General features: G+C 46.6%; 1 protein-coding gene, 1 long non-coding RNA gene and 1 other non-coding gene across 3 annotated transcripts; 1 reads left to right on the top strand and 2 right to left on the bottom strand.

Moving 5' to 3' along the window:
* Window positions 1-1,206: 1,206 nt before the first annotated feature.
* On the bottom strand, window positions 1,207-8,531 carry LOC131488053 (uncharacterized). The gene is made up of 4 exons (XR_009250062.1): window positions 8,284-8,531; window positions 3,362-3,480; window positions 1,893-2,024; window positions 1,207-1,635 (listed from the first exon to the last, which is right to left on the bottom strand). It is a non-coding gene; the product is annotated as an uncharacterized LOC131488053 (long non-coding RNA).
* LOC131488922 (U6 spliceosomal RNA) lies at window positions 2,166-2,275 on the bottom strand. The gene has a single exon (XR_009250309.1). It is a non-coding gene; the product is annotated as a U6 spliceosomal RNA (small nuclear RNA).
* PLAAT5 (phospholipase A and acyltransferase 5) lies at window positions 7,985-25,789 on the top strand. The gene is made up of 6 exons (XM_058689371.1): window positions 7,985-8,152; window positions 8,801-8,885; window positions 10,744-10,852; window positions 21,035-21,143; window positions 23,398-23,660; window positions 25,518-25,789. Exons 1-6 carry the CDS (start codon window positions 8,062-8,064, stop codon window positions 25,608-25,610), a joined length of 750 nt encoding a protein of 249 aa, XP_058545354.1. The 5' UTR covers window positions 7,985-8,061; the 3' UTR covers window positions 25,611-25,789.
* The last annotated feature ends 292 nt before the right edge of the window (window positions 25,790-26,081 follow it).

The following is a 26,081-nucleotide window of genomic DNA, read 5'->3' as shown; positions in this document are numbered from 1 at the left end:
CTCCTTGGCTTGCAGAGGGGTCGCTCCTTGATCTGTGTGTATGTGACCTAATCTCTTCTTGTAAAGTGGTCCAGTCATCTTGGATCCTACTCACAGGAACTCATTTTACCCTAATGACCCTTTTAAAGGCCTTTTGTCCGAATATAGTCTCATTCTACAGTTACCGGCGTTAGGACTTCAACATAATGATTTTTGGGAGCGGAGCACAATTCAGCCTGAAATTCCTATAACCGGTGTCACCCTGGACCCCCAAGACCGAATATGAGACCCCGTTGGTCTGTCCAGGGGTGGGAGAGGGAAAATCCCTCTTCCTGAGCCAGAGTGAGGGGAACTTGTGGGGGAGGGGAAAGGGCTGCTGCTGACCCTGACATTGAACCCAGAGGGGCTTCCCCTGCCCCAGGCTGGTGGCCCCCCACCCCCACCCCAGTTCCCTACCCCTGGACTTTTCCCTCAGAGCACTTACCATACTCATCATTCTGTATTGAAGAATCGTTTAATGTTTGTCTCTCCCTCCCCCTCCTTCCTGACTATACGATCCATGAGGGCAAATTTATTCTTACACCCTCAGTACCAAGCAACGCCCGACACCGAGCAAGTGCTCAAAATGTATTTAAAGAATGAATGACTATAACAAGCTGTGGTTTATGGCTCCTGTCCAGCTGCCACCTCCTTCTCTGTCGCTTCCCCAGCAGTCCTGGCCCAAGCAGACACTAGGCACATTTTCTTCTAACTGGCTGCGGATTGTAACCGAGGCAATTTTACCTGATTATCTATGAATAACCAATTCGTAGCCTGGGAAACTTAATCCACGGTCAGGGACCTCAGGGTTCCTCACTCTCCCCTGTTCTCTGATCCAGCAGCTTCTTTCCCAATCCCTGCCGCTGAATGGGTGTAACTCTGGGCCTAGGGAGGGACCAATGCCCAGATGAACCTATTTTGCTCTGCATCTTAGCCCTTTCTTCTATCTGATTCCCTTTCTAGGTCACTGGAAACTCTCATGGATCCTGTTTCCCTCGGGACCAGTGTGGACCCATCCTGGAACGGAATGGGGGGATAACGAGCAGAAATCTGGGAGGAAGAATCCACAGAATGAGACAGGTGGCTGCATAAGGAAGATGAGGAAAAGGAGCTGGAAAACAAACGCACAAACAGACAGAAGACTCCAGCCTCCTGAACCAATGGATTGCGAAGAGTCTGGTGCATTCATGGAAAAACAGGGAAGCTGTGGGTAATCTGGGGTGGGGGTGTGTGTGAGCTGGCTGGTTCCAGTGGAGACCAGTTTGGAGGACGTGGGGGTGCAAGAATCGGCCTGGATAGAGCCTGGGCAGGGCCTCGATCAATGTTCGATCAGCATTTATTGAAGGAATAAAGATGCTGTTGTCTGGAAGCATGTTAATACACTCTGGAGAAAACAGTTGCCATTTATTCCGATTCTCTTTTGCCCCGTGCGTTTTCACGGTCGCGGCCATTTTGCGTGACCAGGTGCGGTGGCTGTTAAAGGGAGCAGCAGTCACTCTGGCTCTCAGGGAGCTTCCAGTCTAATTGGAGAGACAACACACCCTTGGAGGGGAGAGCCAATAGGACAGAGCTGACTTCTTTTTCTCCCAAAGAGATCAAACCATCTGGACAGAAATACTGTAAAACGGAGGGAAAGAGCAAGCATCACCAGTAACCTCCGTAGGCTAACACGACACTTCTCATTACTTTGATGTATAGCCTACGACCCTTCTTCCCTCCCCCATGGAACATAAGTTTATTGCAGAATCTCAACCTAAAAACTTGATGTAGCTTGATTTTTATTCCCAACCATGGCTCTTGACCATGTATGTTGACTCCCTCTTTCCCGTGGGGTTGCAGACCTCATCATATCCCAGACAGTTCCGGTCACTCACCAGTCACTTTTGGCTACTGGAACTCAAAATAGTTTAGCGCTGGTCGTCAACGGTTGGTGACATCAGAGAAAGATACAGAAGCAGACATATTCACTTCCTGATGGAAGAACACATGGACGCTAAAGGAATCCTCTGGAAGAAAAAGTCGCCGAAGCTGAATTTGATGGAGTCTCTATACTTAGTTACCAGTGTCTAGGAATACAGGGCATGAATGATTGTATTGTACAAGACAAATAACTCTGGTTCTCTGGGGCTTGTTTGTTTTTTTTCCCTCTAAATATGGAACGCTTCACAAATGTGTGTGTCATCCTGGCACAGAGGCCATGGTAATCATCTCAGTATTGTTCCAATTTTAGCACGTAGGGTGCCCATGCCAGCATCCCCGTTACTTCAATGAAAAAGTTTCAGGGAAGAAAAGAGGTGGAGGAGAAGCCGGTAAGATTGGAGGTTGGCAAACGTTTTCTGTAAAGGGCCAGCGAGTAAATATTTACACTTTGAAGGCCATAAAGTCTCAGATGCCACAGCAACTACACATCCCTGCCCTTGTCGTGCGAAAGTTGCCAAACACAGTCTGAAAATAAAGGGCTTTTAAAGGTGAAATAAAGGGGATTTAAAGGTGATGTTTAAATCAAACATGGATGCTGAAAGTTGGATTTCATATAATTCTCGCATGACACAAATACTCTTGCGTTCTAAGTGGTTTAACAATAAGGGCGCCTGGGTGGCTCAGTCGGTTAAGTATCTGACTCTTGATTTCAGCTCAGATCACGATCTCTTGGTTCATGGGATCGAGCCCACGTCAGGCTCTGTGCTGACAGTGCAGAGCCTGCTTGGGATTCTCTCTCCCTGTCTCTCTCTCTCAAAATAAATAAATAAACTTTACAAAAATCTATAAATGATATTTTTGTGTTAAAAAAATTTTTTTTAATGTTTACTTATTTTTGAGAGACAGAGAGAGACAGAGCACAAGTGGGGCAGGGACAGAGAGAGACACACACAGAATCCAAAGCAGGCTCCAGACTCTGAGCTGTCAGCACAGAGCCCCATGTGGGGCTCGAACCCATGATCCATGAGATCATGACCTGAGCCAAAGTCGGACGGAAATCGACTGAGCCAACCAGACATCCCTATAAACGATTCAACAGTATATAAAGCCAGTGTTAGCTCTCAGGCCATACAAAAACAGGCAATGGCTGGATGGCAGTTAGAGGGTAGTTGCTGACTCCTACTTTCACAAAAGGAAATTAAGAGGCACATCCCCTGGTTGTAATTTATGGATCCACGTGGCTTTGGGCTCAAACAAAAACCACGTAAAAAAACATATAAGCAAAATCAGGGAGAGGTAGACTTTGGCTATTTGATGACATTACGGAACTGCTAACATGTCTTTAAATGCACTAACGGTGCTGTGGTCATCTTCATTTTTAAAAGATTCCTTATCTTTTAGACAGATGTACTGAAATACTTACAGATGAAATGATACGGCATCTGGCATGTGCTCCAAAAAAATCTGGTTGTTGAGAGGAAGTTGGCGGGGCGGGGGGGTATAGATGAAGCAAGACTGGCCATGCACTGTAAGCTGGAGAGGCTGGGTGAAAGGTTAGTGGAGATCCATTATTCGGTTTCCTCTGACTTTTATTTTTATGTGCACGTTTCCATAATAAAAAGTAACGAAAGCAAACAAAACCCTAAAATAAGTAAAGAAAACACCCGACCAAGAAAATCAACCAAACCAAAACCACATCTCAGTGTACAGATTTGATCGCGTGTCCTAATTCACCTGGGGTGAGGTGCATGGCCTGAGGGCCTGGGAGCAGAGGAGAGTGTAGACTTCACCGCATGTGGGGGCAAGGAGGAAGGTCAGAGTTGACAGGCCCCGGGAAGCCGGGGGTGGTCCGTGGACTGTCCCCAGCTCTGTGCCATTTCAGTCCTAGTGCTGAGGCCTCTGCTTATGTGGTCTCGGTAGACAGAGTGCAGGCAAAGTTCCTTTACTCCAATACTCTGTCATCTCTGAGGACCTCTTCAGAGAGGCACTCGGGTCTCCCTTGGGACCCTTCTAAATTTTTTTTTTTTAATGTTTTTATTTTATTTTTGAGAGAGAGACAGAGTGCAAGCAGGGGAGGGGCAGAGAGAGAGGGAGACGGACTCTGAAGCAGGCTCCAGGGTCCGAGCCATCAGCACAGAGCCCGATGCAGGGTTTGAACTCATGGACTGCAAGATCATGACCTGAGCCAAAGTCAGACGCCCAACCGACTGAGCCACCTAGGCGCACCTGGACCCTTCTAGAAGTAGGAGTCCTTCCTCTCCCAGCCGTCCAGTCCAGTTCTTGCCCCTCCACCCTTGCATTGTTTCAGAGGGGTGCTTAAGATATTACTTTTAGACTTTGAGCACGCATGTTAAAATTTCAAGGGCAATAAATAAAAGAGTAGAGTGTAAACTTCCAAATGAGTAGAGGGAAACATGTAATATACCTAAGATCAAATCTTTACGAAGAGTAATATAAAGTTTGTTTCTTTATTTTGAGAGAGAGAGAGAGAGAGATGGAGACTCCCAAGTAGGTGCCATGCCGACAGTGCAAATGAAACTCATGAACCATGAGATCATGACCTGAGCAGAAATCAAGAGTCGAATGCTTTCCCGACGGAGCCACTCAGGCACCCCCTACAAAGAACAATATGAAACTTCATCGAAAGAGGTTAAAGGAGACCTAACAGATAGAGATCATATGTAATCGTCTGGAAAACTCAATTTTGTAAAGATGTCAAAATCGCCAAGCTGATTTATTGACTCAATGTGATTTCTTCCTTTTTTTTTTTTTTTTTAATGTTTATTTTTGAGAGAGACAGAGTGTGAGGAGGGGCGGGCAGAGAGAAAGGGAGACAGAATCCGGAACAGGCTCTAGGTTCTGAGATGTCAGCACAGAGCCTGACACGGGGCTCGAACTCACAAACTGTGAGATCATGACCTGAGCCGAACTCGGACGCCTAACTGACTGAGCCACCCAGTCAATGTAATTTCAGTCAAGATGTCGACAGAGTATTTTGAGCAATTTAACAAGCTAATATTTATGGAAGAGCGAAAGCCCAAGAAGAGTCAAGAAGCTTCTATGGAAGGATAAGGGGGAGAGGGAAGGATCTCAAGATAACCACATATCTAGATTTATCATAGGGGCGCCTGGGTGGCTCAGTCGGTTGAGCGTCCGACTTCAGCTCAGGTCACGATCTCATGGCTTGTGGGCTCGAGCCCCGCGTCGGGCTCTGTGCTCATGGCTCGGACCCTGGAGCCTGCTTCAGATTCTGTCTCCCTCTCTCTCTGCCCCTCTCCCATGCACGCTGTCTCTCAAAAAATAGACATTAAATAAAATTCTTTTTTAATTTAAGATTTATCATAAAGATATAATGGTTAAAATCCCTTGATAGTAGCACAAAGAGAGACACATTGACCAGGGGAATAGAATACAGTCAACAATATTCTTGCTCATTCACCAAAGCCTGAGGTGTGACAGAGGGGGTCTTGCTCATTACTGGGGGAAGAAGAAATTATCAAGAAGTCAGGCTGGGGTAAATCATATGGGGATTATTCACATGGGGAAAATCAGTTCCAGACAGATTAAGTGAAAAGGACAAAATTTTGCAACTTTCACAAGAAAATATAGAATGTTTTTCAGACCTCAGGGCGAGGAAGGACTTCCTGGAAAGACACAGAGTGCTAACCACAAAAGAAAGGACTGATACAGTCTACTTCATTAAAGTTAATAATATCTCCTTATCAGGAGACTTCAGAAAGAAAGTGGAAAGCTAAGCCATTAACTGGAAGAAAATATGAAAAAAAAAACAAACACAACTGACAAAGATGAGCATCAAAGACACATAAACGGCTTCTCCATATTAATAAGAAGACAACTCCAAAGAAAACTGGGCAAAAGACACAAACAGGCACTTTTTAAGAGCAGAAATCTAAATGGCTATACCTATATATAAAGGTTTCAATCTTAATGATCAGTGAAATGTAAATTAAAACTTCTAGTTTTAAAAAAAAGGTATTTTTATAGGAATAGAATCAAGCCTCTCTTTTTTTTATTTCAAAAAAATTTTTTTTATCATTTATTTATTTTTGAGAGACAGAGAGAGACAGAGCATGAGCGGGGAAGGGGCAGAGAGGGAGAGGGAGACACAGAATCCGAAGCAGGCTCCAGGCTCTGAGCTGTCAGCACAGAGCACGACAAGGGGCTCGAACTCATGGACCATGAGATCATGACCTGAGCCGAAGCTGGATGCTTAACCGACTAAACCACCCAGGTGCCCCAAACCTCTCTTTTTTTAAAATTAATTTTTAAATATTTACTTTCTTTTTTTTTTGAGAGAGAGCGTGCGAGCAGGGGAGGGGCACAGAGAGGGAGACAGAGGATCTGAAGCAGGCTCTGTGCTGACAGCGGAGAGCCTGATGCGGGGCTCGAACTCACGAGCCATGAGATCATGACCTGAGCCGAAGTCAGATACGTAACTGTCTGAGCCACTCAGGCACCCCCACCCCCCCCAAAACACAACTTCTAGTAAAACTCCTTCGTAAAATACTATTTTACATCCACTCACCGGGAAAAAGTAAGATGACAGCACCAACTCTTGGTGAAGATGTAAACCCATAAGAATTCTTACACACACTGGTAGAAGTGACATTGGTACACTCAGTGGGGAACACGTTTTACTATTCTGTTGTGTAGAATCTCTTGCGCGTGCACACCCGGGCATAGTTTGGGCTCTTTTCCATAGTTTCGAATTCCAAATGAGAAAAAAGGACCAAGTGGCGTTATCACTGGGTCAGTAAATTGTGGTGTATTCACAGAATGGAATGTTTTTCCGCAGGGAAAATGAATTACCGATCTGCACGGTAATAGGTATGTATTGTAGAAACAGCTTTGAAAGAAGCAAGTTGCAGAAGAAAAAGCTTGTTAACACAGCTTACCATTTTTCTAAGGCTTCAAGTACGCCAAACCAAACAATGTATTAGGGATGCAAAGAAAGGATTTTAAAAAAGCTGTTTTTTTAGAGGCTTATTTTACTTATTTATTTTTAAAAGTTTATTAAGAGGGGGGAGGGAGAGGGCCAGAGAGAGAGAGAGGGAGAGAGAGAATCCCAAACAGGTTAGGCAGAGTCAGCCCCCAAGCAGGGCTCAATCTCACCAACCGGGAGATCATGACCTGAGCCAAAGTCAAGAGTCCAAGGCTTAACCGACTGACTCAGCCACCCAGGTGCCCCTAAAAAGCCATTTTAAAAAGCAAGGGTATAGGGGCACCCGGGTGGCTCAGTCGGTGAAGTGTGCGACTTCCGCTCAGGTCATGATCTCACGGCTTGTGGGTTCAAGCCCGGAGTCGGGCTCTGTGCTGACAGTTCAGAGCCTGGAGCCTGCTTCCGATTCTGTGTTTCCCTCTCTCTCTCTGCCCCTCCCTCGCTCGCGCTCTCTCTCTCGGAAATAAATAAACATTAAAAGATTCAAAAAAAAAAAAGAAAAGAAAAGAAAAGAAAAAAAGCAAGGGCATGATAGACACAAGAGTAGGCAGAGGATACCTCTGGCGGAGGGCGGCAGGGAGATGGGATAAGGGAGGAACACACAGGACCTAGCCTCTGGGTGCTAGGCGTGTTCCCCTTCTTAAGTAGGCAGGTGTATTCACGGGGAGTAATTTTATTATCACGTTTTCACAATTACGTGCATTCCATACGTTTTGTGTACATTACATATTATATGTAATTAATTACAAAATATATAATTTAAGTCATGCACATAATTTAAAAACCTTGGATCCCTCAAGATCTTAACTCCTGAGCGTGCCTCCCCCAGGCCCTCCTAATCTGGCCTCAGTGCATTTGTCGCTCCTTGACGTCTGGCTTCTGCAGCGAGGTCGGATGGCACACCCCCGCCTCCGTGCCTACTGGCCCGCGTGGCCTTCCGCCCCACGGATGACCTCCGCCGCCGCCCTCCCCCGCCTTTCCCGGGCCTCCAAGCGCCCCCGTTTGCGCCCTCTCTGTTCCCTCGGCGGTACGCGCGGCGCCCCGCGCGCCCCCGCCGTTGGCCGCGCGCCCCGCGTTCCGGGATTCGCGCCCCTGCGTCCGCGGCCCCGCCGACCTGGGGCAGAGCCGCCTGGGCCGCGCCGGCGCCGAGCCGCAGCTGCGGGATGGGCCTGAGCCCGGCCGCCCCCGGGAAGAGCAGGCTCCGCCTCTCCCGCTCCCCCGGGCCCCGCCCCAAACCCGCGTCCGGAGCCGCAAGTACGGGGCCCAGCCGTGACCCCGTCGGCCCGGGCGCCGCCGCTGCAACCGGGCCCCTCCCCACCGAGCCGCCGCGCCCCGGCCTGGAGGCCCTACTGGGAGGTTCTCGGACCCCCGCCCCGAGAAGTCACCAGAGTTGTCTTCCAGGCCCCTTCTCGTAGCTACGTGTTGATGGCGCGAAATGCCGGTTAACCGGAACGAGTGCACGCTCGGGAGGGAGCGTTTGATGTTCATTGCATCAGCGCGAGCCCTGCGACTCTGCTTGGGGGCGGTAGGGCTAGCGGGGTGGCAGTCCCGGGCAGGCGGAGTTGAGAACGGCTCTAGGGTTCTAGCTCCTCAGAAGCTTCTGCTGCCGGGTTTAGTCCCGGGATTTCTGGGCTCTCCCTCCACCTTCTTCCCCATTCTATCCCGGAGAGTTCCTAAGTCTTTCCTAACCGGAGGAGCCGAGACCTCTCCAGCACCTAGTCCCACAGCCCCCTTCGTTTACCCCCCCAAATGGACTGAGGGCTGACCAGGCCAGGCTGGAGCTCGGAGCCACCTTCACAGAGATGTCCGAGGCGCTCCCTCCAACTCTCCCTTCACAGATTTCCCGGTCTGTAGGAGGCAGTTGTGGTTTAAATAGCATCTTCCCTCCCCTCTCCCCCTTAGAAATATCCTCTCAAGCGTTGGTCCAGCTCTCCCCCAAGCACCTGCAGCAGGGAACCTCAGAACTGGACAGAAGCGTCCAGGAGGGGTAAGAGTCACCCTATGGAGGGACTGGCTTTTAGGGTGGGGGGAGCCTTTTGAAGAACCGACTTTGACGGCAGCTCTTACAATTACGGAGGTGGTTTTCAGAGGAACCAGCCTACCATTAACCAGTAATCGGAAGGCTCGTGTGCTCCTGATAATAACCAGATTGTGACCAGGGCTTGGGGCCACTGACAGGACCTGCCTTGCGGCAGTTCTAGTCACAATGTCTTGCCCAGAGCCCTGAGGACAGAATCGCTTTAGAAGAACGCTTACAATGTGGCCAGTTGGTCTCACTAATGAATGATGAGATCTTCTTGCAAATTTCCTTAATTCACTTTAATTGAAAACACAGTTTGCTTCTTTTGAAGATTTTAAGGGTCTGAAAGTTCCCCAAAGAGCTATGTTGAAAAGGAGGGGTTCTGTCCACTCCCATACACTATACTTTGGAGAAGAGGTGAAGCATAGGGAAAGGTCAAGAAAATGCCATTTTTTTGGTTGGTAATGTACCGGACGTGTACATATGGTCTCTCATTTAACTCTCTTGGGAATTCTGAGAAAAATACTTTCTGTTTTATAGATAATCAAACTGATGTTCAGACAGATTTATTTACTAGCTCAAGGTTGGACAGCAAATATCAGAGCCAGGATTCAAACCCACGTCTTTTTTTTTTAATTTTTTTTAAGATTTTTTTTTTGGGGGGGGGGGCACCTGGGTGGTTCAGTTGGTTGAGTGTCCCAACTTTGGCTCAGGTCATGATCTCACTGTTCGTGAGTTCGAGCTCCCTATCAGGCTTTGTGCTGACAGCTCAGAGCCTGCTTCAGATTCTGTCTCCTTCTCTCTCTGCCCCTCCCCCACTCACACTCTGTCTCCAAAATAAACACTAAAAATTTTTTGTAAAGATTTTATTTTATTTTTATTTAAAAAAATTTTAAAGTTTATTATTTATTTTTTTGACAGAGACAGAGACAGCGTGATTGGGGGAGGAGCAGAGAGGGGGGGGAAAGAGAGAATCCTAAACAGGCTCCATACTGTCAGCACATAGCCGGATGCGGGGCTCGAACTCACGAGATCGTGAGATCATGACCTGAGCTGAAACCGAGAGTTGGATGCTCAACTGACTGAGCCATCCAGGCTCCTCAAAGATTTTTTTTTTTTTTTTTTTTTTGAAGTGATCTCCAAACCCAATGTAGGGATTGAACTCACAACCCTGAGATTAGGAGTCCCGTGCTCCTAAGGCTCTACCGACTGAGCCAGCCATGTGTCTTTTTGACCCCAATATATTTCACCACACTATCCCAAAGCATATTCCTGCCTTTGGTTTCAGCCCTCTCCTGCAACATTTTGTTTAAGGGACAAAATCTACTGATTTCTTTCATGACACTTGCAGTTACACTGTTGTGGCCTAATGAGATTTCTCAGAAATATGGAGCAAGTTGTTGGAAGAAACAGCTCAAGAGTTCAAGGGGCTTGCCTCTCACAGCTGGACCAGAAGAGAGAAGGGAGGGAGCAGAGTTCTACTGCATTTCATTGGAAGCCATTATGTACTATTACTAGTTTTTTAAAGCTATGTGCAAGTGTCCCTTTGATAAGTAAGAAAGATTATCAGCAATTAAAAAAAAAATCCTGAGAGCTGCTCATTGCTATCATTAGCATTTTAAACAATCGTCTGAAAAGCAGTAAACGGCGGTGATTTTGTACGACAGCTAAATGCGTGATTGCAGAAACAAGCCTTGGGGAAAATGTTTCCTAGAATCTGAAAATTGAAAGGTATCTTAAAATCCCACATCTGAAGTGATGCAGAATTTCCAGTGTTTGTGAAATAGTGTGATTTGTTAACTACGTGATCCCAACATTCATTTAGGGAGGAGCCCGGAGTTAACTTGGAGACCACACCCGACCAGAAAAGAGCAGAGTCACATTCAACCCCGAAGCCTGAGAGTGCAAGCAAGTTAGCAAAGCAAGCCGCCAAGGTGGGCATCCCAAGAATTCTTAGCGCGTATCTTTAATGTGCCTGTGGCTTCTCTGCAGACTGTGTTTTACTTTATTTAGACTGTGTGGCAGGTTGAACTGCCTAGCGACTTGGGATGTTGGATATGCCTTCAAAAATTCTTTAAACACAGCTTTGTTGAACTCTTCATTGAACTTTATTGAGGTATAAATGACATGCAATAAATTGCACATATTTAGAATATATAGAGTTGGATGTGTTGTGACATGTGGGTGCACCCACGAGACCATCACCGTAATCAAGATAATGAACATCTCCATAACTTACGAAATTTTGTTTCCCTTTGTAAGTCCCCCCCCCTCACCTGCATCCCCAGGAATCACCTGCTTTATGTCACTGTATATTAATTTGCATTTTCTAGACATTTATGTAAAGGAAATCATATCATACATGCCCTTTTTGTCCATCTCCTTTCACATGATTTCATGTAATTATTTAAAGTTGTATCCAGGGGCGGCTGGGTGGCTCAGTCAGTTAAGTGTCTGACTTTGGCTCACATCATGATCTCGTGGCTCGTGAGTTTGAGCCCCGCGTCGGGCTTTGAAGCCCGACAACTCTTCAGATTCTGTCTCCGTCTCTCTCTGCCCCTTCCCCCGCTCACTCACTCTCTCTCTCTCTCAAATATAGACATTAAAAACAATTAAGTTGTATCCATATTGTTGGGTGTTATTAATAGTTGATTCCTTTTTACTACTGAGTAGTATTCCATTTTTTTTTCATTCACCTCTTGATGGGCATTTGAGCTGTTCCCAGTCTCTGGCTCTTACAAATACAGCTTCTGTGGACATTTGTGCACAAGCCATTGTACAGACATATGCTGTCTTTTTCTCTTGGGTGAATATGTAGGAATGAAATGGCTAGATCATACGGTAGATGTATGTTTAACTCACTGTTTTCCAAATTGATTGTGCCATTTTACACTCCCACCAGACGATCGAGTTCCTCCGTGACCTCATCAGTGTTTGGTATAGTTAGTGTCTAATGTTAGCGATCCTAATAAGTATGTAGGGATCTCATTGTGGTTTTAATTTGTATTTCCCTAATGACTAATGATATTGCACATCTTTTCATGTGTTTATTTGCCATTCACATATATCCTATTTGGTGAAGTGTCCAAATCTTTTGCCCATTGTTTGCCTTGGGTTTGTGTGTTTGGGAGTTCTTCAGAAATTCTGTGTGCAAGCCCTTCATCAGATACGTGCTTTGCAGTATGCTCTCTCGAGCAGGGGAGTAGGGCAGAGGGAGAAAGAGAGAATATCAGGGTCTGATCCCACCACTCCAGGATCACAACCTGAGCTGAAATCAAGAGTTGGACACTTAGCCGACTGAGCTACTCAGCTACCCCTAGATATTTTAAAGTTTTAGTTTTTTTTTTTTTTTTTAATTTTTTTTTTTATTTATTTTTGGGACAGAGAGAGGCAGAGCATGAACGGGGGAGGGGCAGAGAGAGAGGGAGACACAGAATCAGAAACAGGCTCCAGGCTCCGAGCCATCAGCCCAGAGCCCGACGCGGGGCTCGAACTCACGGACCGCGAGATCGTGACCTGGCTGAAGTCGGACGCTTAACCGACTGCGCCACCCAGGCGCCCCTAGTTTTTTTTTTTTTTTTACATTTACATTTACATCTTTGATACGTATTGAGCTAAGTATATGGTGTGAGGTACAGATTGAAGTTTTGTTTTGTTTTGTTTTCCTTATGAATATCCCGTTGTCCTGGCACCATTTGTTGAAAAGACCATTCTTTCTCCATTGAGTTGTCTTTGTACCTGCGTAAAACCCAGTTATCTATGTACTGTAAGTCTCTTCCAGAGCTCTCTGTTTTGTTCTGTTGATCCTACGTGTCTTTTGTGGGGCTAGTACCGTACTATCTTGATTACTATAGCTTTATAATAACTCCTGAAATCAAGTAATGTTAGTCCTCCAACCTTTTTGGCTCTACAAAAAGCCTTCCGGGATTTTGATGGGAATCGCATCAAATCTTTAAGAGAATTGATGTCTTAACAATATTGAGTCTCCTGTCCCATGAGCAAGATGCGCTATTTATTTCTGTCATTTCCCTCAGCAATGGTTTATAAATTTCAGCATACAGATCTAGCACCTCTTTTGAAAGATTTTCAGATCTTTGGTCAGTATTTAATATTTTTTGATACCCCTGAAATACCTTAAAATTTTTTTTCAGATTTCAATTTTGAAAATTTAAACTGAAAAAAATGTTAATTTCTGACCGTTGGTTGCTAGTAGTCGGAAATACTTTTTAAGTTTATTTATTCATTTTGAGACTGCACGCGTGTGAGAGAGAACGTGAGCAGGGGTGGGGCAGAGAGAGAGAGGGAGAGAGAGAATCCCCAGCAGGCTCCATGCTGTCAGCATGGAGCCCAGGATGGGGCTCGATCCTATGAACCATGAGATCATGACCTGAGAGGTAATCAAGAGTCAGACGCTTACTCAACCGAGCCCCCCACAATTGACTTTTGTAGATTTACCTTCAACCTTACTTACTTGCTTTAGTATCCTTTGGGGGGTAGATTCCAATAGACCTTTTACATAGGTGATCACATCATCTGCAAATAAGGACGGTTTGGCATTTTCTTTTCTAATCTGGATGCCTTTATTTATTTTTTGTCTTCAGTTGCACTAGCTGGGAATTTCAGTACAATGCTTACTAGCAGGGTGGCAGCAGATGTCTGTCTCATTCTTCAACTTAAAGGGAAAACATCCAGTCTTTACCATTCAACATGATGTAAGCTGTAGGTTTTTCATAGAGCCATTTTATCAGATCTTTTTAATCCCTTTTTAAATTTGTTGAGAGCTTTTTTTTTTTTTTTTTAAATCAGGAATAGACATTGAACTTTAACAAGTGCTTTTTCTGGGCCTATTGAGATCACAGTTTTCCTTTTTTAGTTTGAATTGCACTGAGTGGTGCTCAAATGTTCTAACAACCCTGAAATACTGGGTTGGGGGGGGGAACCCACACGTGGCCATGATGTATCCTTTTTATACATTGTTTGATTCGATTTATAGAATTTGGCTTAGAATTTTTGTATTTATATTCATAAAGGATATTGATCTGTAATTTTATTTTCTTGTAATTGTCTGGTTCTGTATTAGGGTAATGCTCGCCTTATGGATTGAGTTTGGAAGTATTCTCACTTCACAATATTCTGTGTAGAATTCATATCATTTCTCCCTTTCATGGTTGGTAGAATTTACCAGTGAAGTCATTTGGGCTTAGAGTTTTCTTTGTGGGAAGAATTTTAATTACAAGCCTACAAGAATTTTAACTACAAACCCTTGGTAGATATGGGGTGGTCACATGATCTGTTTCTTCATGAGTGAGCCTTAATGGCTTGTGTCTTCAAAGAATCTCTGCTGTTCTTATAATTTGTCAAATTTATGGGCATAAAGTTGTTTGTAATATTCCCTCACTGCCCATTTACTATCTGCAGAATGTGTAATAATGTCATCTCTCTCATCCCTGATATTGGTAACTTTTGTCTTCTCTTTATTTTTCTAATCAGTTTGGTTAGAGTTTTATCAATTTTATTGGTTTTCTCGAAGACCTCGCTTATGATTTCATTGATTTTCTTTTATTGTTTTCTGTTTTCTGTATCTCTGCTGCTGCCCCATTTGTTATCATTTCCTTTCTTCTCCTTACTTTGGTGTTATTTCACAATTCTTATTTATTTATTCGTTTATTTTTTTGAGAGAGAGAGAGAGAGAGAGAGAGAGAGTGTGTGTGTGTGTGTGTGTGTGTGTGAGAGAGAGAGAGAGAGTAGGGGAGCGGTAGAGGGAGAGAGAGAGAATCTTAAGCAGGTTCCGTGCCCAGTGCAGAGCCTGACATGGGGTTCAAACTCTCGACCATGAGGTCATGACCTGGGTTGAAATCAGGAGTCAGTGGCTTAGCTAACTGAGTCACCCAGGCACCCCTCACATTTCTTTGTTAATGTCTTAAGGTGGAAGTGGAGGTCATTGATTTCAGACCTTTCTTCCTTTCTATTATAGGCATTTATGACTATAAACTTCCCCGTTTAACACACTTCATATGGTTTGAATCCATTTGAAATTTATTGAGACTTGCTTTATGGCCCGAAATGTGGTCCATCTTGGTAAATGTTCTGTTAGCTCTTGAGAAGACTGTGTATTTTGCTATTATTGGATGGGGTATGCTATAAATATCAGTTAGGTCAAGTTGGTCCATAGTGTTATTCAGGTCTTATGTTGATATTTTTCTATTAATTACATAGAGGAGTATGAAATTTCTGAATATGATTATGGATCTGTTTCTTTCTCCTTACAGTTTTATCAGTTCATTCTTGATGAATCATGGGGCCCGTTATTAGACATGTAGACAGTTAGGGTTATTATTTATTCTTGATAAACGGATTCCCTTATTATGAAATTACTTTCTTTATCACTAGTAATATTCTTTGCTTTGAAATCTACTTTCAAAGTATAGCCACTCTAGCTTCCCTTCTTTTTTTTATTTATGTTTATTTTTTATTTTTTATTTATTTTTTATGTTTTTATTTATTTCTGAGAGAGAGAGAGAGAGAGACTGAGCATGAGTGGGGGAGGAGCAGAGAGAGAGGGAGACACAGAATTCGAAGCAGGCTCCAGGCTCTGAGCTGACAGCAGAGAGCCCGATGTGGGGCTCGAACCCACGAACCATGAGATCATGACCTGAGCCAAAGTCGGACTCTCAACCAACTGAGTCACCCAGGCACCCCAGTATAACTTCCTTTCAATTAGTGCTAGCATGGCATAAAATTTTCTTGCTTTTGCTTGTAACCTATTTATGCATTTGTATTTCAAATATGTTTCTTGTACGCAGCATGGAGTTGGGTTTTGCTTTTTAATCCAATCTAACAGCCTCTACCTTTTTTTTTTTTTTTTTTTTGATGTTTATTTATTTTTGAGAGAGAGAACACCAGCAGGGGAGGGGCAGAGAGAGAGGGGGACAGAGGATCTGAAGCAGGCTCTGCACTGACAGCAAAGAGCCCGATGTGGGGCTAGAACTCACAAACCCTGAGATTATGACCTGAGCCAAAGTCAGACACTTAACTGACCGAGCCACCCAGGTGCCCCAAACTTTACCCCTTTAAAGTGTATAATTATAATGCACGGGTTTTTAGTACATTCAGAGTTGTGCAGCCATTGTCACTAAAAAATCTTAGAACTTTCTCAATATTCTCAAAAACCTCTCTACCCGTTATCAGTCACTTCCCGGTTTCCCTCTGTCCTAGTACCTGGGAACCCTACTTTTTGTCTCTATGGATTGACCTATTCTGGACATTTCATGTTAATGAAATTCAGTATGTGTTTTTTTGTGTCTGGCTTCTTTGACTTAACATAATGTTTATGAGGTTTGTCCATGCTGTAACATGCAGCGGCCCTTCATTCATGTTTATTGGTGAATAATATTCCATTGTTTGTATAGACCACGTTTTGTTTAGCTATCCATCAGTTGATGGACATTTAGGTTGTTTCCATCTTTTGGCCATTGTGAATATTGCTGCTACGAACATTCATGTACAAGTGTGGACATAGGTTTTCAATTCTCTTGGATGTAAGTTACCTTTTATTTTAAATTACAGTTTTTTTTTTTTAACATTTATTTATTTTCGAAGGAGAGAGAGAGAGACAGAGTGCAAGGGGGGCTGCATAGAGAGAGGGTGACACAGACTCAGAAACAGGCTCCAGGCTCTGAGCTGTCAGCACAGAGTCCGATGGGGGGCTCGAACCCACAAACTGCGAGATCATGACCTGAGTCAAAGTCGGATGCTCAACCGACTGAGCCACCCGGGCGCCCCCAGTCAGTTGCCTTTGAAAAGAATTGAAGTTATGAGAAAAAAATGAAGAGATTGGACCCAGTGTTTTTGAAGGTATCTTCTAGAGGTGGTTTTAGTGTGATATGATTCTAGGTGCTGAGAGTTGGCTACAGAAGTTGACTGTCCCAGTTACTGTGGGTTCATTAAGACCCTCTGCATTGCACTCGCTTAAAGGAGGTGAGGCTTTTGACCTCTTTAGTAAAATAATGATCCTAACAGTCAAAGGTTTTTATTTCTCATTATGTGATAGAAGAGGATAGGGCCAATTGATTCTATGAGAGAAGAGGAAAGTGCCAATCGAGTTGGTCTTAGTTATGTTGTTCAGGAATGTAGCATTGTCGATGATTAGAACATTATTAGCAGGCCAATGAATGATCAAGTCCGGCCACCAATAAGAATTTCTGTTTCTCCTTGAAGGGTATTTTCACAGGACACTATGCCAACTTCCAGAATGTTTCAAGACCATTTTGTTCAAATGGTACTCTAAGGACTGACTGACTTAGCTTAGCAGAGAGCAGAGCGAGTGGGTAGCAGTCATAAATGTTCACGAAGCCCCCATATTGCACAATATATAACAAGGTTGATATTTTTGTAAGTGTTTTCAGTTTAGTACTTTACCAAGTCAGACTCTTTAGCAAGCTTTATGATGTGGGAAGTTGCTGTTGCCCTTCTAGCTGCGGGGAGGACATCATCTTCGACATTTTAGAAGATTGTTTTTATTTTTATTATTTATTTATGTATTTATTTAATTTATTATTTTTTTTTTAAATGTTTTATTTATTTTTGAGACAGAGAGAGACAGAGCATGAGCAGGGGAGGGGCAGAGAGAGAGAGAGGGAGACACAGAGTCGGAAGCAGGCTCCAGGCTCTGAGCTGTCAGCACGGAGACCGACACGGGGCTTGAACTCATGAACTGTGAGATCATGACCTGAGCTGAAGCCAGACGCCCAACAGACTGAGCCACCCAGGCGCCCCTAGAAGATTGCTTTTAAACAACCTTGCATTTTTAAGGGTAGGCTTTGGAATCCCATTTGATAACACTATAAGCAAAAAGCAGGTCTGTAGGACTCAATGTTACTGGCAAAAATGTAGTAAGAGATGAATAGGATTTTACTTAATAGCAGTGAAATAAGGACTATCGAAGTTTCCTTGGCTACATTTAAAAAAAAATTTTTTTTAACATTTATTTATTTTTGAGACAGAGAGACAGAGCATGAACGGGGGAGGGGCAGAGAGAGAGGGAGACACAGAATCGGAAACAGGCTCCAGGCTCCGAGCTGTCAGCACAGAGCCCGACGCGGGGCTCCAACTCACGGACCGTGAGATCATGACCTGAGCCGAAGTCGGCGGCTTAACCGACTGAGCCACCCAGGCCCCCCCTCCTTTTTTTTTTTATTTAGCAGAGATCTGGAAGGATCCTTGCCCTCAAGGCCCTCACAGACTGTGTGGGGAAACGGAAGTAGATAAGACTTACATTACAATGTGATAAGCAACATTATCATGGGTCCTTGTAGGAGACTTTGTATATCATTGATACATGGTTTCATTCACTTCCCGGTTTTAGAGAGTCAGGCTCTGGGTTTTATTTCTGAGATGTTGTCGGGGTCAGGGTCAGAGCCTAAAGTGGAATTCCTAATATTTGTGTCTTGAGGATTTTCTTACACCGCTGGCTTTCCACATCCGCTCTAATACCTGGTCAGGGGTTGATCCGAGAGTCCATGCGTTCTAGAAGAGGTCCCAGGGCTTCACCTTTTTACTCCTAGGAGTTCAAATTATTGCTCTTACCTTGTGATTTTTGCTCTTGCCAACCTGCCACAGGCTGTAGGCAGGAACAAACCCGAGACCCACTTCCCTGCCACGTCTGTCAGATTGATAAAACTTTCAGAAACATTATCCCGGGGCCTTACAAAATACCGGTTTTTCTCAGCAGGTGACTAATTCTGGGAGGAGGGTCAGAGCCGGGTTGCCGGTCTCTGCAAAGGGAATAAAAGGCAGGTGGATGGAACGTTTTGAAGTAACATCTGACTCCAAAGAGAGAAAGAGGGCACAGAGACCCTAATCTGGAATTGGAGATTGGAACATCACTTGGGACTGGAGGTTTGTCCTGGAGGCTATAGACGGTTCTGTGAGGTCCATGAAATGCTGGGGAGGATAAAGTACAGGGAAAAGGAAGGACAAGACTTTGGAAAAGCCTCCAATGTAGCTATAACACTGGTTGCGAGTAGAGTCACCTGGGGAGCGCTTAAAACTCTAGTCCCCAGGCCATACTCCAGATCAGTCTTCCTTTTTATTTTTTTAATGTTTATTTATTTTTGAGAGAGAGAGAGAGAGTGTGTGTGCGTGGGGAAGGAGCAGACAGAGAGGGAGACACAGAATCCGAAGCAGGCTCCAGGCTCTGAGCTGTCAGCAGAGAGCCCGATGCGGGGCTTGAACCCACGGACCGTGAGATCATGACCTGAGCCGAAGCCAGACGCTTAACCGACTGAGCCACCCAGGCGCCCCTAAGGGAGTGGTAATTCTTGTTGACTATTGAGTCTGTTGTGAATCACATTCAAGTTTTTACCTTACTACCCCTATCCAGTGGTAATACTCCAGGTGAAGAGTGTTAAGGAACAAAAGAAAACTCCTGAAAATTCTAAAATTCCCTCCTCTTCCCCAAAGAAAAGAACCACTGACTAGTATCTCTTGTGAATATAGATGTCAAAATCCTCAACAGAATACCAGCAGACTGAATTCGGCAACACAGAAAGAGGATATACACCGTAACTGAGATTTATCCCAGGTGTGCAAGTTGGGTATAACACCCTCAAATAAATTAATGTCCTACACCATATTAATGAAGGACAGAAATAATGTGATCTTATCCTTGTACCCAGAAAAGGCAGTTAGCAAAATCAAGGTGAATGATGGGCTGATGGACCCAGGGTTGCCTGGGGCTGGGGTTAGGAGATGGGAAGGTCTACACAGGCACGAGAAATCTCTTCGGATGTTTAGGACAATCCACGTTCTCACTTGGATGGTGGTGATGGTTAAGCAAACTTTGTGAATTTGTAACTTGGAAAAGAAACAGGTGAACCCCCTCCCACCCCCCTTTTACTTCCAGGAGGTTTGGCCCAGGCGAATGGCTGTCCTTCACCAGGGAAATAGAGGGGGGAACGGGGAGGTGAGCTATAGCCTTGAGGAAGTTAGGCTATGTGGGCAAATTGTTGCAAAGTTGGCGTAAGTGGCAAAGCCACTGTAGTTGATGGCTCGGTGGGGTGGTTTGATTGTCTAAACTGGCTCTGACCTTCCTTTCTCAGGGAGGAATCAGGGAACAGACCTTCTTCCCAGGACAAACAGGGATAGTTTGGGAGGGACGCACATTACAGAAGGAGGGATATGGGATAGGAAGGATATGAGAGTTTTTTTCTTTTTCTTCCTTCCTTCCTTCCTTCCTTCCTTCCTTCCTTCCTTCCTTCCTTCCTTCCTTCCTTCCTTCCTTCCTTCCTTTCTGTCTTTCTGTCTTTCTTTCTCTCTCAAAAATAAATAGACATTAAAAAAAAAAAAGATATGAAGAAACTCAGTATGGTCTCCCAGGGCTGAGGGAGAAAACTCAAGGAAGGACAGACTTGGAAGGGATTGAGACTCAGTTAGAGAGGTGAGCAGAGAAGTTTGGTTTGGCCAGGCTGGGACGGCACCGTGACTGCTGGGCAAATGCAACCCTTTGGAGTGTGTGTGGGGAGCTGGCATGCGGAGGAGGGGAGGACCCTTTGGACCACAGGTGGTCCACGTGGTGACCTGTAGAGGAAATCGGGACATCAGCAGGTGCAGGAAGTGTCTGGGCACTGATGTCTCCATCAAAAGGGCCCCAGAAGGGTTATTGCCAGGCCAAGGCTGCAAGGTGATGGGGTCGGAGGGATCCGGCTCAGGCAGAGCTCCACTAGAAGTCCTCACACCCACACTACTGACCATCACCCTCCTCACCACCCCCCCACCCCCGCCCCTGCAGGAGAACCCCTTCCACAGTGCTCATTTTCAGGGAGAAAAGCTGAAAAGAGTTCCAGCACATATCGCAGAACTCATCTGGAGGGTGTATTTGGAACCAAAGGGCAATACATTGATAGCTGGCACAGTTAGCCTCTGTGGCTTTCATAACGAGGGTGACAGCAGGAGGGGGGGTGGGTCCTTTGGTGCCGTGTGTGGAAAGAGCTTCTTGCCGCCGGGATTTCTGTAAAGCGATGGAATCCGGTGTCTTCAGGCTGAGCGGTAGCTGCTCCCCAAACCGGGTCCTTGGGCACGTGCAGTTTCTTTCTTCGATCTTATTTCTTCCGTCACAGAGCAAACCAAGACCCAGACCTGGAGACCTGATTGAGATTTTTCGCATCGGCTATGAGCACTGGGCCATCTACGTGGAAGACGACTATGTGGTCCATCTGGCTCCCCCGAGTAAGAGTGGATACTCTATTGAAATGTTGATATTGATATTGAAGTTAGCGGAGTGAAAAGAAATACAGTTAGTTATCATGTTCCTCAGCTGCTGCCTTTCATTAGCCGTAGAATTCTCGAAGCATTACCGGGCCTTAATTGAACTGGGTGATGGAGCCTGATCTCTTGTCTACCAAAAACCACTGAGTGTCCAGCCCTAAGGGAGATGGAAAGTCAGAAAGTGTCCCCCTGTTCCCTGAACCTCAGTCCCCCTTCCTCATACTTTTGAGGGTTCCCCGGGAGGAGTGCAGATGCTTACAGGTTCCGATCGTCCCCAAATGCTGCTTCCGGCTCCCTGATCGCTTGGGCCCCTCCGCCCGCCCTTGTCTCCCTGCGCTTTCCACCTGTCCGGGGCTGCTGGGCCTCATTGTGGACCCAGCTGTTCTTTCATTTGTCAACATTGCCTCCCACGGGGCGCCTGGGTGGCGCAGTCGGTTAAGCGTCCGACTTCAGCCAGGTCACGATCTCGCGGTCTGTGAGTTCGAGCCCCGCGTCAGGCTCTGGGCTGATGGCTCGGAGCCTGGAGCCTGTTTCCGATTCTGTGTCTCCCTCTCTCTCTGCCCCTCCCCCGTTCATGCTCTGTCTCTCTCTGTCCCAAAAGTAAATTAAAAAAAAAAAAGTTGAAAAAAACATTGCCTCCCACAAAGGCTGAGACGAAACTGGCAGCTGATTAAAACTTGAGTGGAGATGTGATGGGAGGAAGCGGGGAAACTGACAGAACAGAACAGGAAACTGACTCAGTTAACTGGTCGCCTGGGGCGAAGGGCCCTGGAGGAGCTGGAGAATATGCATATTCTTTGATGCCTTTGGAATTTTGCGTCCTGTGCAAGGACTGCCCGTTCAGGATGGAATTACAGAAGGGCACTGGGACTGCTCACGGCTCTCACTGCCTGGGGCTCCGTCCTCCTCCTTGGGCCCAGCCTCTCAACCTGCTGGGACCTTCCAGCAGGGCAGAGCCCCTCCCTCTCCCATGCCCCGCCTACACCCGGACAAGGTAAAAAATGCTCCCCGTTACAGTTTCCTCCACCTCTCCTTCCCAGACTGAGTCCGGGAGCCTCCGTCTTGTATAACCAGAGAGGTCGCTAACAGTCACGTCCCCACCCTCCCCGTCAGATCTTCCTCTGAAAATGAATTCTGCTCCTCGGAGCTGAATTCCCTGCTGTCAGCTCTTGTAAAATCAACAGAGAGTCTTCTAATACGGAAGGACAGAACAAGGGACACTTCTTGTTCTCAGACAGCTTTCAGAGGAGGAGGGTACCCACCTTGGCCTATCCATATGGTCTCGGCAGAAACACAGTCTTGGTTTTAGATTGCGACCGTCCTGGTTCTGGGCAGGTGCTTGACCCTCTCTGAGCATCTGTGTCCTCTGAGGACTGAATATGATAACATAACCCCTTTCAAATGTTTCTCTTTTCGAATCCGTGGAATGCTGTTTCCAAATCCCAGTGTTTGAGTGGAGAGAAAGGCATCGTGGTTCTGGCTGGAAGCTGAGTGGGGTAGCAGCGAGAGGCCTGTCTGCTTGTGCCCAGCGGTGGCTGCAGAGGGAGGCATGTCACAGAGCCCCACACCCGGGAGCTGACACTTACCTGTAAGGGTGCTTAGCGCACGTTTGCAAAGATGCTGAAGTCTAGTTAGGAAGGCCAGACTCAAAACTCTTAGGACTCTGTCAGGTCAGTGCAACCCAGGATGGAGTCCGGGGCTGTGACCTAAGGTTCTTCTAGAGTTTTATAAGAGAGAGATTGCTGCGGGGGTTGACCGTGGGGAGTGCGGTGCAGGGTAAAAGTCTTCACGGGCAAGTTGGTCCCGGGCAACTCCTTTCATCTGACTCCCATCCTCTTCCGTGCCTTTTGATTTTTGTTTAAGCGTATTTCTTTATTTTGAGAGACAGAACATGAGCGAGGGAGGGGCAGAAAGAGAGAGAGAGAGAGAGAGAGAGAGAGAGAGAATCCCAAGCAGGCTCTGCACTGATCTGTACAGAGCCCCAGGCGGGGCTCGAACTCACGAACTGTAAGATCCAAGAGTCGGATGCTTAACCGACTGAGCCACCCAGGCGCCCCCTGCCATGCTTTTTATAGATGGGGAAGCCGAGGCCTCGGAGGGAAGCAGCTTGACCAACATCTTGGCCGGAGCCAGTGCTCTGCACCCCCCCCCCCCCCCCCCCCCCCGCCAAGCTGTCCCTTGCAGGTTTCCAGCTTGTGTTCATCTGGGTCTCTAGGTGAGGAATTTGAGGCCGGCAGTATCAGTTCCATCTTCAGCAACCGGGCCGTGGTGAAATACAGTCGCCTGGAGGACGTGCTGCACGGCTGCTCTTGGAAGATCAACAACAAGCTGGATGGCACGTACCTGCCCCTGCCCGTGGACAAGATCATCCGGCGCACGAAGAAGATGATCAACAAGATGGTGCAGTACAGCCTGATTGACAGGAACTGTGAGCACTTCGTCAACGACCTCAGATACGGTGTGTCCAGGAGCCAGCAGGTAGGGTGCCTTTGGCTCCGCCGGTGGCTCCTTGCCCGGCTCTCCTGGGGCCTTGTCATCCCAGTCACTGGTCGGAACGGTGCGCGGTGGTTTCCTATTCTTGGTTGCACTACTGGGCTTCTGCTTCTATGGGGCTTTACGGTTCAGGAGGTATTTTCACCGCTAGGAACCCGCGGAGGACTGTAGAGCAAGGACCCTGGGCCGAGTCCCAGCTTGGCCGTGTGTCTCCTCGGTCAAACCATTTTTATTTCTGAGACTGTTCTTTGACAGGATGGGGATGAACCGAGGTCCATACTTTATTGTTAAAGCTGCAAACTAGCAGCGACATGAGACCCACAGACGTGTTTTGCCTGGATGACTAGTAGTTTCTTTTTTTTAATTTGAATGACTTGCCAGCATTTTTTTTTAATGTTTATTTATTTTTGAGAGAGAGAGAGAGAGAGAGTGTGTGTGTGTGTGTGTGTGTGTGTGTGTGTGTGTGAGCAGGGGAGGGGCAGAGAGAGAGAAGCAGGCTCCAGGCTCTGTGCTGTCAGCACAGAACCTGACACGGGACTCGAACTCACAAAACTGTGAGATCATGACCTGAGTTGAAGTCGGACGCTTAACTGACTGAGCCCCTCAGGTGCCCCAAACAGCATTTAACCACGTAGAGGTTTTATATAAAAAGATCTGGATTCACAGCCTCCCTAAAACAACTAATTGATCAGGCCGTCAGGCGCGTACCCCTGCTTGCCGACACGCTGTGGGGCCAAGCGTGTCTGCCTCTTTCGACGGGGTGTGTGTGGCGGGGGTTAGGTAAGCCACCTTCCGGTTTCACCCGCTTAACCTGCCTGGCCAGCCGGTGCTGTGTCTGGGTTTATGACTTCCCACCACACAGAGCGGAAGTAAATCCAACCAGGCACAGCCCATGTGTTCAAGAGCTTTGAAAACCTAAATATCTGTGACAACTTGGGCGGCCCTTGTTTATATTCGGTCCTTACTAAAACCCCCTGAGATGAGTGGAGGACGTAGTTGTCATCCCCTTTTTCATAGATTAAGAAGTCAGGAATTAAAAACTAAATAAGTAAAAATAAAGATTAATTGTGAGAAGAAAAAAAAAATACCAAGAATGAAAGGTAGGACGTAATGTTTCTGCTTTTTTTCCTATGTCTTTTTATGCTCTCTCTGGCTGCGGGGCTCAAATCCCAGTCTGTCTACAGTTGCTGAGTGTGAGCGGGTCACCCAGCCCCCGCCCCTGTCCCCTCTACTTTGTGCACCTTCCCCCTTTGTACTCTGTCCACTCGTGGCCCGTACACCGTTCTTGGGAGGCCTCACTCCAGGGCCGAGGGCTTGGGGGTTCCGGTGTGAAGGATCGCCTGTCCCCTGAGCGTTTGTACATGAAAAGAAGACCCCCAAGGATCAGATGGATTATAGGGGGCCTTCTCTGGAGTGTGGGCCAAGCTTAGACACTAATTCACTTCGTGACTTTGTCCCAGTGAGTTGTGTCCAAGTGAGTCCCCCCTCCGTGGCTCTCAGATTCCCTGTATATGGAATGAGGGCCCCTGTGGCTGTGCCGCTCGGAGATCCTTTGCCTCTGAGCCCTACACTAGAGGCAGACCCTGAGCTGAATGGACTCCGAGGGAAGAAGGGGGCCAGGAGCCGTGGATGCCCGTGGGGGAAAGGGAGAGCATCTGCCTCGGCTGTCCATCCCGAGCCATCCTGACTTCTCTCGAATCTTTGGAAATATAGGCCAGCCAGGTCGCTTCCTCCTCTAGAAAAAGACTCCAGGCAGGCCGGTTCCTGAAGGGGAGGGGTGAGGTGTAGGGGTAGGGCAGGGCACCAGCCTCTGAGTGTCCTGTGAACCCCTCTGCTCTGCAGGTGGAACACGCCCTGATGGAAGGAGCGAAAGCTGCCGGTGTGGTTCTTTCAGCTGTGGTGGACAGCATACGGCTCAAGCCTGGCCCTGCCTGAAGGTGCTGGAAATTCCAGGCAGAGGAAGAACGGCTGCCACCAGCAAGGACAATCACAGCCCCTTTCCTCCCCTTGCCTTCTCTCGCCATAGCTCCTCCCGAGAAAATCGGGAGCTTCTGGAGGAATCCAGAGTGTATCCAATTACCCCTCCAGAAATATATCCAATATATGTGATCATAGATCCAAGGACTCTCGGGGTGAGAAGAACCGAATATTTATTATGCCTCCCCTAGGCGCCAGGCACCTTGCGAGGCATCATTTCATATACTCGTTTCATTTTGTTCTCTGTGGGACGGGTCTTGCTTGTTTCTGAGGCCGACTCTGGTCTGTGATGCCGGAATACCATCTGACACATCCCGGAAACCTCGGCTCGAACATTCCCAGAGACGAAGAGCTCTTCCGAAGTTCTTTTTCTTGAGCTAAACGACTCCGGATTTTGCATTCATGCGAATCCTGCTCTTTCTGACCCAC

This window comes from Neofelis nebulosa, chromosome 10, assembly GCF_028018385.1.
Source record: "Neofelis nebulosa isolate mNeoNeb1 chromosome 10, mNeoNeb1.pri, whole genome shotgun sequence".
Lineage (NCBI taxonomy): Eukaryota > Metazoa > Chordata > Mammalia > Carnivora > Felidae > Neofelis > Neofelis nebulosa.
Note: the sequence above shows the minus strand (reverse complement) of the source record. Positions and strands in the feature narration are given on the sequence as shown.

Coding starts and splice junctions, on each gene's coding strand:
- PLAAT5 (XM_058689371.1), top strand. CDS start 8,062: ATGGGCCTGAGCCCGGCCGCCCCCGGGAAGAGCAGGCTCCGCCTCTCC. Junction 8,886..10,743: donor GACAGAAGCGTCCAGGAGGG/GTAAGAGTCACC, acceptor ACATTCATTTAG/GGAGGAGCCCGGAGTTAACT. Junction 21,144..23,397: donor GGTCCATCTGGCTCCCCCGA/GTAAGAGTGGAT, acceptor CTGGGTCTCTAG/GTGAGGAATTTGAGGCCGGC.